This window comes from Conger conger, chromosome 4 (assembly GCF_963514075.1).
Source record: "Conger conger chromosome 4, fConCon1.1, whole genome shotgun sequence".
NCBI classification, from domain to species: domain Eukaryota; kingdom Metazoa; phylum Chordata; class Actinopteri; order Anguilliformes; family Congridae; genus Conger; species Conger conger.
The window spans coordinates 13,627,834-13,641,601 of NC_083763.1; the positions used below are offsets into that span (position 1 = coordinate 13,627,834).

General features: G+C 47.0%; 1 protein-coding gene across 2 annotated transcripts in view; it reads left to right on the top strand.

Annotated features, from left to right (window-relative positions):
• The window catches only part of fcho1 (FCH and mu domain containing endocytic adaptor 1), a 49,311-nt gene that overhangs the window by 12,033 nt on the left and 23,510 nt on the right, over positions 1-13,768 (top strand). For both annotated transcript variants that reach the window (XM_061237936.1, XM_061237937.1), the window contains exons 2-7: positions 309-357; positions 8,073-8,164; positions 11,130-11,204; positions 12,152-12,293; positions 12,809-12,961; positions 13,469-13,573. In XM_061237936.1, coding sequence (XP_061093920.1) covers positions 331-357; positions 8,073-8,164; positions 11,130-11,204; positions 12,152-12,293; positions 12,809-12,961; positions 13,469-13,573 — 594 coding nt within the window. In that variant the 5' untranslated portion in view covers positions 309-330. The remainder of the gene's footprint in view (positions 1-308; positions 358-8,072; positions 8,165-11,129; positions 11,205-12,151; positions 12,294-12,808; positions 12,962-13,468; positions 13,574-13,768) is intronic.

Genomic DNA, 13,768 nt, shown 5'->3' on the forward strand with positions numbered 1-13,768 from the left:
AACTTAAATGGATCACCCTCATGTCACTCAAATGCAGGCTGTGGAAAAGAAGCCCTGCACCAGGTGTAATGGTGCCCATGCCGTGATAATGGTGTCAGTGTCAGAGTAAACGGAAGTACCAGCAAGTGGGTTTAGGGTCTGACCCGACTTCCTCAGAATGTGTGCGCTGTGGCAGTTGAATGCGGAACCTTCTGTGTGTGTCTGTACCTAAATAAGTGCCAGAGGTTTGCTGGGGGACCATGGTTCGTGAAGCTTGCTTGTCCCCTGTTGTAACGCACATTTTTTCCTTTTTTCCTGCCCATTTTCAGATCTCCCTTAATTGCGGCAAAGATGGCATTCTTCAAAAATAACTTCTGGGTAAGTGCCTCAGATTGATTTTCATTGTTGTTTCTGCTTTTTGCGTGCGTTTTTGTTTTGAATTACTCAGCAGAGATGCTCACGGTACAGATGGGAAATGTAATATTAGCACATTCTTTCTTCTCTAAAACGAATTTAAAAATGTAGTTTTTATGTGGTCAGATCCATAAACAAAAGATGAGGCATTGGGAGTGTGGTGGTGTGTGTGGGGGGGTATTCTATCCTCTCAGCTTCTTGGTGAGGTGCCATGTATGGAACCTTTCTTAAATGTGAAATAATTTGGACAGTAAGGGCTTTAGAGCCATAGAATGACGATCAAAATGACTTGAGGAGTAGTGGCATTAGTTACTCTTCCGAGTCTGTGTCGACTTGACTTCAGTGCATGGGAGTGTGTGTGTGTGTATGTGCGCGTGTGTGTGTGTGTGTGTGTGTGCGTGTGTGTGTGTGTGCGTGCGTGTGTGTGTGTGTGTGTGTATGTGCGCATGTGTGTGTATGTGTGTGTGTGTGTAGTGCGCGTGTGTGTGTGTGTGTGTGTGCGTGTGTGTGTGTGTGTGTGTGTGCGTGTGTGTGTATGTGCGCGTGTGTGTGTGTGTGTGTGCGTGTGTATGTGTGTGTGTGTGTATGTGCGCGTGTGTGTGTGTGTGTGCGTGTGTGAGTGTGTGTGTGTATGTGTGTGTGTGTATGTGTGTGTGTATGTGTGTGTGTGTGTGTGTATATGTGTGTGTGTGGTGCTGCAGTGCACAGTGTAACTGAGGGAGCGGCCTGCCCTCTCCCAGGTGGCGGTTCTGACCCGGAGACTATTTCAGGTGTGTCCTACTTTACCCTCAGCCGGGCCAGGCAGAATCTCACAAACACAAAGCACCGCAGGGTTTGCAGAAACACAATCTGCCCTTTTTAGTGTATTATAGCTCACATGCACGCAATGTTGCATTATTCAGCAAAATCACAGCAGCTACTGCGCCTCTTTTCTGCATCCTTTTATTTCGTCTTCCCTCGCTTCCTTCCTTTCATTCTAAAGCTTGCTTTCCTGTACGGGCGTGCGTCTCGTTCGATGTGACGCGGTCAATGTTTGCGCAGACTGCAGTGGCTCTGGAGGTTGAGTGGCGGGGGCGAGGGGGTGGTCAGCTTCCGGTCCCGGGGGGCCACAGTCGGCTGGGTTTTGTGTGTTTTAGCACATTGATCAGACTAAGTCACCGATTGGCTGAAGACTCTGCACGTCTTTGTTTCCAAGGCCTTTATTGGCCACAGATACCTTCAGAGACCGCGGCCCACAGGACAGAAGCAGCCACCCCTGATGTAGACCGATGGCAGCATTCAGTGTGACATCATCACACAGCTCTGCTTTCCTTTCGACCGCTCCCTCTGGCTGTGTTTGAAGCCACATACTAGCATACTAGCATACTACTCATACTATGTTTCAGGATGATTTTCATTGAAATGTTGTATGATTAGTAAGCTCAGTATATGGTATATAAACTCAGCCTCTGTGTCTCAGCGTATGGTGGGGGGCGGAGGGGATTCTGGGTATTTAAACAACGCCCGGTGGCGTTGAGACACACGGCCTGCATCATTGAGAGACCCCTGGTGCTGTGATACTGTGAGAGGGCGGGTCTGACAGTCCTGCTTGTCTGCTGACCACAGCCAGGTCATGTGACCCTCACTGATTTGTGTCCAACAGGCTACTGATTGTCTGGGGGTTGGAAGGGGGAGGGGTCATGTCAGGTAATTCAGTAAAAATATAAGATTCCTCCATTGTGTCAGACAAAGCCCGGTCAACCGCTCCTCTATAGACACCGCGGTTGGTTATAGAAAGTTTGCGGTCCTGAATTAGGTCAGCCTTTGAAACCGCGTCGCATGAGCGGTTGTTGTGACAGCTTTTCGTCTCCGGATTTAGAGCCAAGTTAATTTAGTGTTGGAGCAGCCATGTGGTCCACCCTGCCCTGATACAGGAGAGCTGATGGCTCCTTTCCCAGCCCAGCCAAATGAAAGACTTTAACCCTTTGAGGAGTAGGTCACTTGGAACGTTTTTTTAATCAAAATTCTAAGTCAGTGTTCTAGAACTCCATTGCATTCAGTTACCAGTTGTGATTGTGGCATCAGCATTAGAATTTTCAGTTAAGAACATTCTAATCACCTATTTGTGACCTCACACTGTAACGGGTTAAAAATAGTTCAGCAATTAGAGTGCTGCCAACAGTGCTGCTTGAGTCCTGCAATGAAACCAGCATTAAGTAGTCCCACAGCCAATCAGGCAAGAGTTATCATATTACTCAAAGGATGGCAGATGATTATAACCTGTGGTTTTTGTGATTTTCTGAGGTTATTATAAAAGGTGATTGTAATTGCACACTAATGAGGAGGCTTAGCCCCTTCAGATCTCCCTGGGTTGTAACCTGACTCCCGTGGTGGGATTACACACGCAGTGAAAGACACCTGCATAGAGCACGATTCGGTTACCGTTCCCGGAGGAACGAGCGCTACTGCAAGCGCCATACTGGCAAGCACGGGAGTCGGTTGAAGAAGGAAATGACATTGTGCGTCTTGACGGCAGCAAATGGATGACGTTAACCCCCTTCTCTCCTTCTGCCATGACTGCTGGACTCAGACGTTCAGTGCTCCTGCAACCAAACCAAGAGAGGAAGCAACAAAGTCAGTGTACTAGGTTCATTAGCAAGCGAAACGCAAAGTCTCATCTGCGACTAGCGTGGCACATCAGACAATACGGTCTATCTGGTAGCACGAGCTGAAGGGTACAAACGAGCGCTTCCCATTGGTGGAATGATCGTTACTGCAGGCAGCGTATCTGACGGGTCGGGGAGTCGATGCGCGTGCGGATCCATACAGAAATGACGTCTCGGCATCTCGACATTAAATCAATGCGAAATAACACTCATCTCTCACACTTTGTCTCCACAAAAGGAGATGCAGAGGGGGGTATAGATTTTATACCGGAGTCTGTTGTTGAACCTGTCCCGTGGGGGAGGGCTGCCAACTGCACCTGAATTTAAAATCTTCCTCTCCTCCGATGGAGAGTGCAGGCAAAAATGGATTCCAACCTTACTGTAAATCTAAAAGGAAAGTTAAACGTGCAAGTTGTGCAAATTCAGAGCTTTTGTTGAATGTCCACTGTTTGAGTAAAAGAAAAATGATGATATCCCATTTCTCAAATGCACAGATAAGTAAGCCCTGGACAGTATTTGGTAATGCTTTATTTGAAGGCTCCCACATAAGCTGTATAATGCCTTCATAAGCACTACATAGCACATTCATAAGTGCTACATAAACATTTATAAGCACTTATGTCAATAACCGCAAATAGGTATATGGTGTTGCAGCAAGTGACATTACAAAGTGAAGTGCCACAAGAAACTTATGTTGGTTATTGACAAAAGTACTTATGAATACTTATGTAGTACTTGTGTTAATGTGTTAGTATGTCATGCTTATGAAGGAGTTATATAGCTCTTATGTAGGAGCCTTCATATAAAGTGTAACCCAGTATTCTGTACCTCTCCTCTTAAGCTCAGAGGTTTTAGTGAGTGCCGTAGCAGTTGTCTGTAACAGGACTGGTTGTTATAATTTGGTTGTTGTGTTTCAGGCTCTGTGTAAGTATGGTGTTGCTGTGGGCTGGTGTGTGTCTCAGGGCTGATAGAGACTCTTAACCGTAGCTGTGTGTATCAGTGATAAGGTCTGTAAACTTCCTGTGTGTGTGTGTGTGCGCGCCCGGTCTCTCACATCACCCCCCCTCGCACACACACACACACACACACACACACACACACACACTCGGTCTCTCTGTATCTCACAGCACAGGAATGTCCTGGGACACTAGATCCCCCTCTGGGAACGGGCCGTACCACTCCTCAATCCCCCAAAGCTTGGACTAGAACAGATACAGACCGAGTGCCTGTCACGGTACCCACTGACTTTCATTTCGCGGTTTGAAACCATGGAAGTCAAGTTTACCAGCGCCGCCATTTTGTACAGTTTAGAGCCAGAGACTGCGCAGTAAGACCGCTGAATGAATCTGCTGAATCTGCACACGGGGAGATGACGGAGAAAAAACACGTCAAGAGTCCTGCTGCCTGTTTGAATCTTTAGTCTGAAAAAGACCGATCGGATTTATGCATCCGTGTAATGTGAAGTGTGTCGAGATTTGTGCAGCTCTAAGCTCTTCTAAGCACTGTTAAGAGGCTCAAGACACCGTTCCTCTCGCTAATACAGTTAAAGCTAATCCTGCCAGTGATGCCGATACTAATGGAAGTAAACGGTCATTTAGTTACACAGTTAATGTAAACGTGTCGGAGTCGTGGGTCAGTAAAGAAGCTGCCATTGGATCCAGTTAGTGCCCCGTGCTCTTACGCCATGTTACCATCACAGATAACAGGCCCACGGCACTCAGCTCTGACCTTCCTTTCTCCCATCTGCAGCAGGTCGCTGTTGGTATCAGTGGCATCTCTGCTATTTTGCAGTGTGCTTGGCCACGCCCCTTATGGAATTTTGAGGAGATGATGTCATATCGGAATGTTTCTGTATAAGTGGCAGGGAGACGGAACTTTCGGCGTTATGGTCATGGAGATGAACATCTGGTGGGTTTATGGAGTCTGTGTTCTTATTTTCCACTCTGTACTCTCGACTGGGCTTCGCGAGACTCGGCACACCCGGGGCGAGCTATTGAGCTGTTTCTGCTTCGCAGTTCCAGTTGGGTTTACGCGTCGAAGGCAGATTGAAAACTGTTTTCCGGGAGGGGGTAGACAGCGGTTTAATAAAGAGCACCCCCATTGGGGAACGAGGTGGGGGGGGGGAGTTTGTGATGTTCCGCTCAAACAGACAGGCTTGTGTTGTGACTTTCCCGTGCTACACTAGAGCCCCTTCCACACCAAGAACTATAACTATAACTGTTGCTATAACGATAAAGATGTGAGTATCTGCACTGTTGAAGGACAAAAATCTGTAAACCATCTCTCGCCAATGTCATCTGTCATTTTGAATGTGACGCCCATATTTACAGTTATACTTCTAGTTCTTGGTAAGGATTGGCCTTTAGATGACTTCTGGGCAGCCAATCAGCACGCAGCACTGTTCTGTTCCACCTGTGAGGTCACAGGCACCCTGAAAGAGTTTGACCCCCCCCACCTGTTGTTATTATAATGAGGCCTTCTTCAATAAGGGAAACGCTCATGTTGATTTGACGCAGGATTAAAGGGGCAAGCTATTCCCAAGACAAAGAGACCACAACAAAACAGCATGGCATTGATAAAGAGCCATGAGTTCCAGAGTGTGTCCTTAGTGGGTCACTCTGAGGAGCTACACCGGGGTTAACACCGGAACAGTCTGATGTGTGCTTTGGATCGCTCGGGAAATGTCACTTTGAGAAGGGCGGGGGTGTGGGGGGTGGAGGAGAGTTTAAGTCCCCCCCCCCCGGACCCCTCGTCTGTCTCTCAGATTAATGAAGGGAAGTCATTTTGTGAGTCGCGCCCCACTTTTGGCTGTTACCGCGGGAACCGTGTCATTTGTGCCCGCCCCCCCCCCCCCCCCCCCTTACTCACTCAGCTTGGACACTGTAGTGCATTTGCTCTGAGCTGAACTCAGTGAACTGTTTGTTTGAAGGGCCTGCCCCTTTCACAGTGTTGGGAATAGTGGATTTTAAATGTGTGTGTGTGTGTGTGTGTGTGTGTGTGTGTTTAATATGTGCATGTATTTTATGTCTGTATTTGTCTGATTATGTATTTGTGTGATTGAGGATGCGAGTGTCCAGGTGTGTGAGTGTGTGTGTGAGTGTGTGCATTGTCTGATGTGAGGGTTATGGTGGATGAGTGAGTAGGGTTGTGTTCAGGAGAGCAGAGGGAACAGGATATCCTCTCTGTTATGCAGAGACACCAGGGCTGGGCCAGGCACAGCTCACCTTACTGAGGGTTGGGTTACAGCATACACAGCGAGAGAGGGAAAGAGCCAGGCTGACAGTATACCAGTACCTGCTCACTGTACAATACACTGTACAGCACAGAGTGAGAGCCAGGTTAACGGTATACCAGCACACACACACACACACACACACACACACACACACACAGAGAGCCAGGCTAACAGTATAACAGTACCTGCTCTCTGTACAATGCACTGTACAGCACAGAGAGAGAGCCGGGCTAACAGTATACCAGCACACACACACACACAAACACACACAGAGCCAGGCTAACAGTATAACAGCACCAGTACACTGCACAGCACACATATACGCTCATATACACACACACACACACACACACAGATTTACCAGCGCTACAGCACTGAGAGGAAAGCCTGCTAATTAAACACACGCACTCAGCATTGTCTCGTCTGAATACATCCCGTTTATTATTCCGTTACATAATCCAGCGCAGTGTCTGCCTGCCAGCTAAACGTATTGTGGGTTTTTTCAATTTCATTGATATTCATGTATTATTGTGCTAAGTGCTCAAGCTTGAAGTGGGTTGCTATGGTTTTGACCTTTGTTGAAATCGATACAGTAAATAGGCGGATTTGAATGGCAAACGTTTGGTGTGAGTGGGTACTGAACTTCAGCTGGTTGCATGTATCGAGTCATTTCTACTGTGTGGTTTTAGTGTTCTAGAACTCCATTGCTTTCCATTACCAGTTGTGATTGTGACATCAGCATTAGAATTTTCAGCTTTTCAACATTCTTATCACATACAGTGGGCTCTGTAATTATTGGCACCCTTGATAAAAATGAAACAACACATAATAATCTATGTGCTATGGTCAATATTTTATGTTCAATAGCAATGTATTAGGTAGACATGTATACCAGCTTGTTAATGCAAATATTTAAACAGCCAATCATGTGGCAACAACTAAATACATAAGTGCATGCAGACATGGTCAAGAGGTTCAGCTGTTGTTTAGACCAAAGGTCAGAATGGAGAAGAAATGTTATTTTAAGTGACTGACCGAGGACTGATTGTTGGTGCCAGACAGGGTGGTTTAATGTCTCAGAAACTGCAGATCCCCTTGGATTTTCACACACAACAGTCTCTAGAGTTTGCAGAGAATGGTGCGAAAAACAGGTCAGAGGAGAAACTGGTCGAAGCTGACAGGAAGGTGACAATAACACATATAACCACACATAACAACAGTGGTATGCAGAATAGCATCTCTGAACCCACAATGCGTCAAACCTCTTAAGTCGATAGCCTACCTCAGCAGAATACTTCATAAAATAAGGCTAATAAATGCCTAATAAAGTGTTCTGTACGTATTTGGACAGTTGCTACAATTTCTGCTGTTTTATTCCTGTACTTCAGCAAACTGGATTCAACGTGTCAGGTTAAAATGCAGACTGCCATCTTTAATTTGAGGCCATTTGCATTCATATCAAGTGATCTGTGTAGGAATCGCATCCCTTTTTGTACTTCGTATCCCCATTTTAGGGGACCAAAAGTAATTGGACAGTTGAAACCTCAGCGGTTTCTGATTAGTCAAGTGTATTGAATTTCTTCATTCGTATAGGTATAAAAAAGCTTAGTATCTGGTCTTGGTTCTGGGCTTTTGATCGCCTTTAGAGAGTGTTATTGGTGTTGGCCAACATCAGGATCAGAGTTGTACAGCAACGCCTTGTTATTGCCTTCTGCACGGGGAGAGCATGCAAACTCCGCAGAAAGGCCCCAGTCAGGACTGGAACCCGAGACATTGGCAGTGTGTGTGTTTCTCTGCAGGGGGAGAAAAATGGCGGCTTCGACGTGCTGTACCACAACATGAAGCACGGACACATCTGCACCAAGGAGCTGGCCGAGTTCGTCCGGGAGAGGTGAGCATGGCGGCATGCCAGTCTATGCACAGAAACCAAGTGTCCAAGGACAAGCAGTCAAAACCAGGCTTCTTTTCTGAAGCTCATATCCTGGTCATGCTGAGAGACAGTGCTCACTAGCTCAGTGCAGAATACACACGTCTCAGTTGCGGAACATATGTGTGTCTCAGTGCGGAACACACATGTCTGGGTGCAGAGCACACGTGTCTGGGTGCAGAATACACATGTCTCGGTGCTGAACACACGTGTCAGCATTCTCTCCAGTTGGCAGAGGAGGCTGCAGAGCTGAGGTGGGAGTGGGCGAGCAAGAGAGAGAGAGAGAGACAGAGAGAGAGGGAGAGAGGGAGATGGCGATAGAGAGAGAGAGAGACAGAGAGAGAAGGAGATGGAGAGACAGAGAGAGATGGAGAGAGGGAGAGAAAGAGAGATAGAGAGAGGGAGAGAGAGTGAGAGAGATAGACAGAAAGTGAGACAGAGAGAGTTAGAGAGAGATGAAAACAAGAGATAGATAGACAGAGTGAGAGACAGAGAGATAGAGAGATAGACAGAGTGAGAGACAGAGAGAGTCAGGCCTCCGGCTGTCTGAGTTGCTGGTGTCGGTGGTTTTAATAATAGCACCCCACCCCCACCCGGGTGCCTCATCCTGTTCCGGAGGATTTGCAGCTACCTGTTAATTACTCGGCCGCTTGGCCTGAATTAATTGCAGTAATTAAGTTTGCTCAACGCCAAGCCTCAGAGGGCTTAGTCACAGCGTGAGAGAGGAAAGGGAGATCAGCCTGACTGCACTGTAATGCTGACGGATCAGCCGAATGATGATCAGTTCATTTTCACCCACTTTCTCCCTCTCAGGAAGACTGCTCACTCATTGGTTCATTTTCACCCACTTTCTCCCTCTCAGAAAGCTGCTCACTCATTGGTTCATTTTCACCCACTTTCTCCCTCTCAGAGAGCTGCTCACTCATTGGTTCATTTTCACCCACTTTCTCCCTCTCGGAAGACTGCTCACTCATTGGTTCATTTTCACCCACTTTCTCCCTCTCAGAAAGCTGCTCATTCATTGGTTCATTTTCACCCACTTCCTCCCTCTCGGAAGACTGCTCACTCATTGGTTCATTTTCACCCACTTTCTCCCTCTCGGAAGACTGCGCACTCATTGGTTCATTTTCACCCACTTTCTCCCTCTCAGAAAGCTGCTCACTCATTGGTTCATTTTCACCCACTTTCTCCCTCTCAGAAAACCGCTCACTCATTGGTTCATTTTCACCCACTTTCTCCCTCTCAGAAAGCTGCTCACTCATTGGTTTATTTTCACCCACTTTCTCCCTCTCGGAAGACTGCTCACTCATTGGTTCATTTTCACCCACTTTCTCCCTCTCAGAAAACCGCTCACTCATTGGTTCATTTTCACCCACTTTCTCCCTCTCAGAAAGCTGCTCACTCATTGGTTTATTTTCACCCACTTTCTCCCTCTCGGAAAACTGCTCACTCATTGGTTCATTTTCACCCACTTTCTCCCTCTCAGAAAGCTGCTCACTCATTGGTTAATTTTCACCCACTTTCTCCCTCTCAGAAAGCTGCTCACTCATTGGTTTATTTTCACCCACTTTCTCCCTCTCAGAAAACTGCTCACTCATTGAGGGTAATTGACACCTCTGTGTGATTTCCTCAAATAACCTGCTTCAAAGGCACCTGCGTTCTGAATGGAATACGCTGTGTGAGCTGGTCTGGGTTTGCACTTTGGGCACAGAATGGGGTTTTAGTTTTTAGAGCTTATTGTTCATGATTGCAGATGATTACTGCTTTGAAATTTTTTTTTTACCTTTACATTGTACAGGGGAGATTGAAACATGTATGTCAATATGATAATTTAAATTCATAAATTCATAAAGTGGTTTATTGTCATGACACAATTTGTACTGCATTTATATTGCTGAAGCATGGCAAGGAACATCTGATACTGTAACAAACAAAGAATAACAAAATAATAATGGGATTTGTATAGCCACATATGCACATACATGAACAGTAAGTGTAATATGTATTTATAATTGAGTTAACGGAGTCTGTAATGAGTCACTTCTTCAGAGGCAAACTTGTCCATTTGAATTACAAATGAGCCCTAAACTCAATACAATGTCTTGCTCTGATTAGTATTGATAGGCAGACTGTCGCTCCTGGCCAGATCTGTTTATTACTCACACTCCTGACATGCATTCAAGACCACAAACAAACAATACTTTTAAATTCCATTTACTTTGTCGCCAATGCCTTTTTAACACAAAATATACAAAATACGAATTGGATATGAAATGAACAATGCTAGCTAGCTGATTAGCTGCTTAACTGAGATTTAACATCAATTATTACATTGATTGAAGTGCCTTATAACTGCCAAATGATTGTCAACTTTTGTTCTCTCACCGTCTTTCCAGTTGGCAGCCATTTTTGTTTGCTAACTTGACTACACATGGGAAGAATCACTTTATTGAATGTTCTTTACTGAACATTCTAATGCTGATGTCACAATCACTACTGGTAACTGAAAACAATGTGTTCTAGAACACTGACTGTTCTAGAACATTTCAGAAAACTCTTCAAAGAGTTACAGAGCAGTAGCCAGTAGGGTGTAGTGTCCCATTGGCAGTGTCTCTGTGGTGAGGGTCTCCATACAGTTTGGGAGGGGTGGCAGGGTGAACAGTGCAGCTTCAGGGGTTAGAAACTGTTCAGGGTACTGAAGCGGGGAAACCGAAACGAGTGCAATTCTTCACAGAAGAAAAAAACTAAGCAGAAACCCAATTGCCTTCGAGTGTTCAGGAGTGATAATGTTAACACCGTCTTGCACTACAGACTCCGTCCTAGGCTGTGGGCAGGGCTGGAGCTAGCCATTACTGGTTCACTCAGATTACACTACACACCACTCCCCAAAACCACTGACACACCTAATTGGAATGTGTGTGTTTCACAGGGCGGCCATCGAGGAAACATACTCCAAGTCCATGAATAAACTGGCCAAGATGGCGGGCAATGGAAGCACACTTGGGTAAGCAAACGACAAAGCAAGACCCCCCTCCCACACACACACACACACACACACCAACCTGCCCATGCTCTACTACCTCAGTTAACAGTGATGAGAAAGTGCATTGCTGGCTGATGAAGTATATGAAAACTGCTTGCTTACACAAGAGTTATGTGACGATCATGTGCCTGGCATGATGGTCTTGTGTTGCGTGTAGCTGACGGGCAGGATGGGTGGTGTGTTGTAAGTGAGGGGTCATGGTTGGTCGGTTATCTCTTCCTCCCATCATCCTCTCTGGCTTCCTCACTTCCTGTCTGCCTTCTCACCTGTGACCTATGAGCTGCTGTTTCATTACTGCAGAAAGGCAGTTTTTATCTCTCTCTCTCTCTCTCTCTCTGTCTCTCTCTGTCTCTCTGTCTATCTCCATTTCTCTCTATCACTCCCTCTCTCTCTCTTTCTCACTCCATCTCTCTCTATCACTCTCTTATCTCTCTCATCACTCTCACTCTATCTCTAAATCTGTTAAAATACATGTGTACAGTATAATAATGTGAACATTCTTACAACAAAAACAACAACACAATAACAATGTTAATGTTGAATCAACTCAAGTATTTTTTGTTTTATTTTATTTTTATTTTTTAAGAATCTCTTGTGTAGGTTACGATGTACTTTATTTAGGAGGAAGTGCAGTCTCTCTGTCTCTCTCTTTCAATATCAATCTTTCTGTATGTCTCTCTGTCTCTCTATATATGTGCATACTCTGTCAGGGGCTTATCGGAAAAGGGCCGGTGTGGGCGCAGGTTTCTGTTTTAGCCCAGCACTAAGATGCCTTATTCTACAAATGAACTAATCATGGTTCAATCAGTCAAGACTGTGTGGAATCAGGGGTCGTAGTGCTGGGCTGAAACAAAAGCGTGCACCCACCCTTGAGACTGGACAGCACTGAATGGATATTTCGCCCCCAGGACGTTCGCCCCCATGTGGGACGTGTTCCGGGTCTCTTCGGACAAGCTGGCCCTCTGCCACCTGGAGCTGACCAAGAAGATGAGCGACCTCATCCGCGACATCAACAAGTACGGCGAGGAGCAGGTCAAAGTTCACCGCAAGGTAATGCGCTCGCCGTGAGCCCAGCGAGTCCCCTGATTCAGTCCGTCCCAGCGAATCCCCTGATTCAGTCCGTCCCAGCGAATCCCTTGATTCAGTGCACCCAAGCGAGTCCCCTGATTCGGTGCGTCCCAGCGAATCCCCTGATTCAGTGTGTCCCAGCGAATCCCCTGATTCAGTGTACCCCAGTGAATCTCCCGATTTGGTGCGTCCCAGCGAATCCCCTGATTCAGTGCGTCCCAGCGAATCCCCTGATTCAGTGTGTCCCAGCGAATCCCCTGATTCAGTGTACCCCAGTGAATCTCCCGATTTGGTGCGTCCCTGCGAATCCCCCGATTCAGCCCTGCTGCTTGGCATATCTGCGTGTCTCTGTGCTGCTGTAGAATGGACATGTAAAACTTACATACAGTAGATAAACACCTCTCACTATGACCCGGTACCATAGATAACCTCTCTCTTTCTCTCTTTCTCTCTCTCTCTCTCTGTCTCTCCCTCTCCCTCTCTCTGTGTGCTCCCAGACGAAGGAGGAGCAGGGGGGCACCGTAGAGGCAGTGCAGGCCCTCCAGGTGCAGAGCGGACACCTGCAGAAGTCCCGGGAGGCCTACCACGGAAAGTGCGCGGAGCTAGAGCGGCTGCAGAGGGAGGGGGCCCCGCAGAAGGAGCTGGAGAAGGTGTGTGGCCCACCGTGCCTCCACAGCCCAGACGAACACCACCAACAGCCCGTGAAAGCACATCTGCATCAAATACTCACTTTAGATATTCTCCTAATGAATACTCTTTTAATCTAAAGTCAGAGTTATGATAACAGTGCCTACCTGTACACTGACCAACACCAATACATTCTGTCCTATTCTCTTCTCTCTCTCCCTCTCTCTCTCCTCATCTCCATTTCTCCCTCTCTCTCTCCTCATCTCCCTCTCTCTCTGTGCCTCCCTCTCCCTCCTTTTTCTGTCCTCCTCTGCCTCTTTTAATCTCCCTCTTTCTCCCCCTCCACCCCCCCTTCTCCCCTTCTCCCCTTTTCTCCCCTCTCCCTCCCTCTGTCTCACTCTCCCACTCCTCCTCTCCCTCTCTCTCCCCGTCTCCTTCCCTCTCCCCACCTCTCCCCCGCTCCCTCTCTCTCCCTTGCTCTCCCTCTCTTCCCCTCTCTCCCTCTCTCCCTCCCTCACTCCCTGTGACAGATGGAGATGAAGGTAAAGAAAGCGGGGGAGTCGTTCGGGGCCTGCGTAGAGAAGTACAACCGCGTAGGCGGAGACTTTGAACTGAAGATGTGTGACTCTGCTCAGGTGAGTACAGGTGGGGGGCGTGGTCAGGCCAGGGTGCTGGCAGGGGCTCTGATTAGGGGGTCTGCTGAATGTGAGGGGGGACTTTGATACCATTGCACTATACTTCATTATCAAAATGACCCTCAAGGCCCATCCACACCAAGAACTATAACTATGAATATCTTTTTCGTTTTAAAAATTGTCAAGTGGATAGTG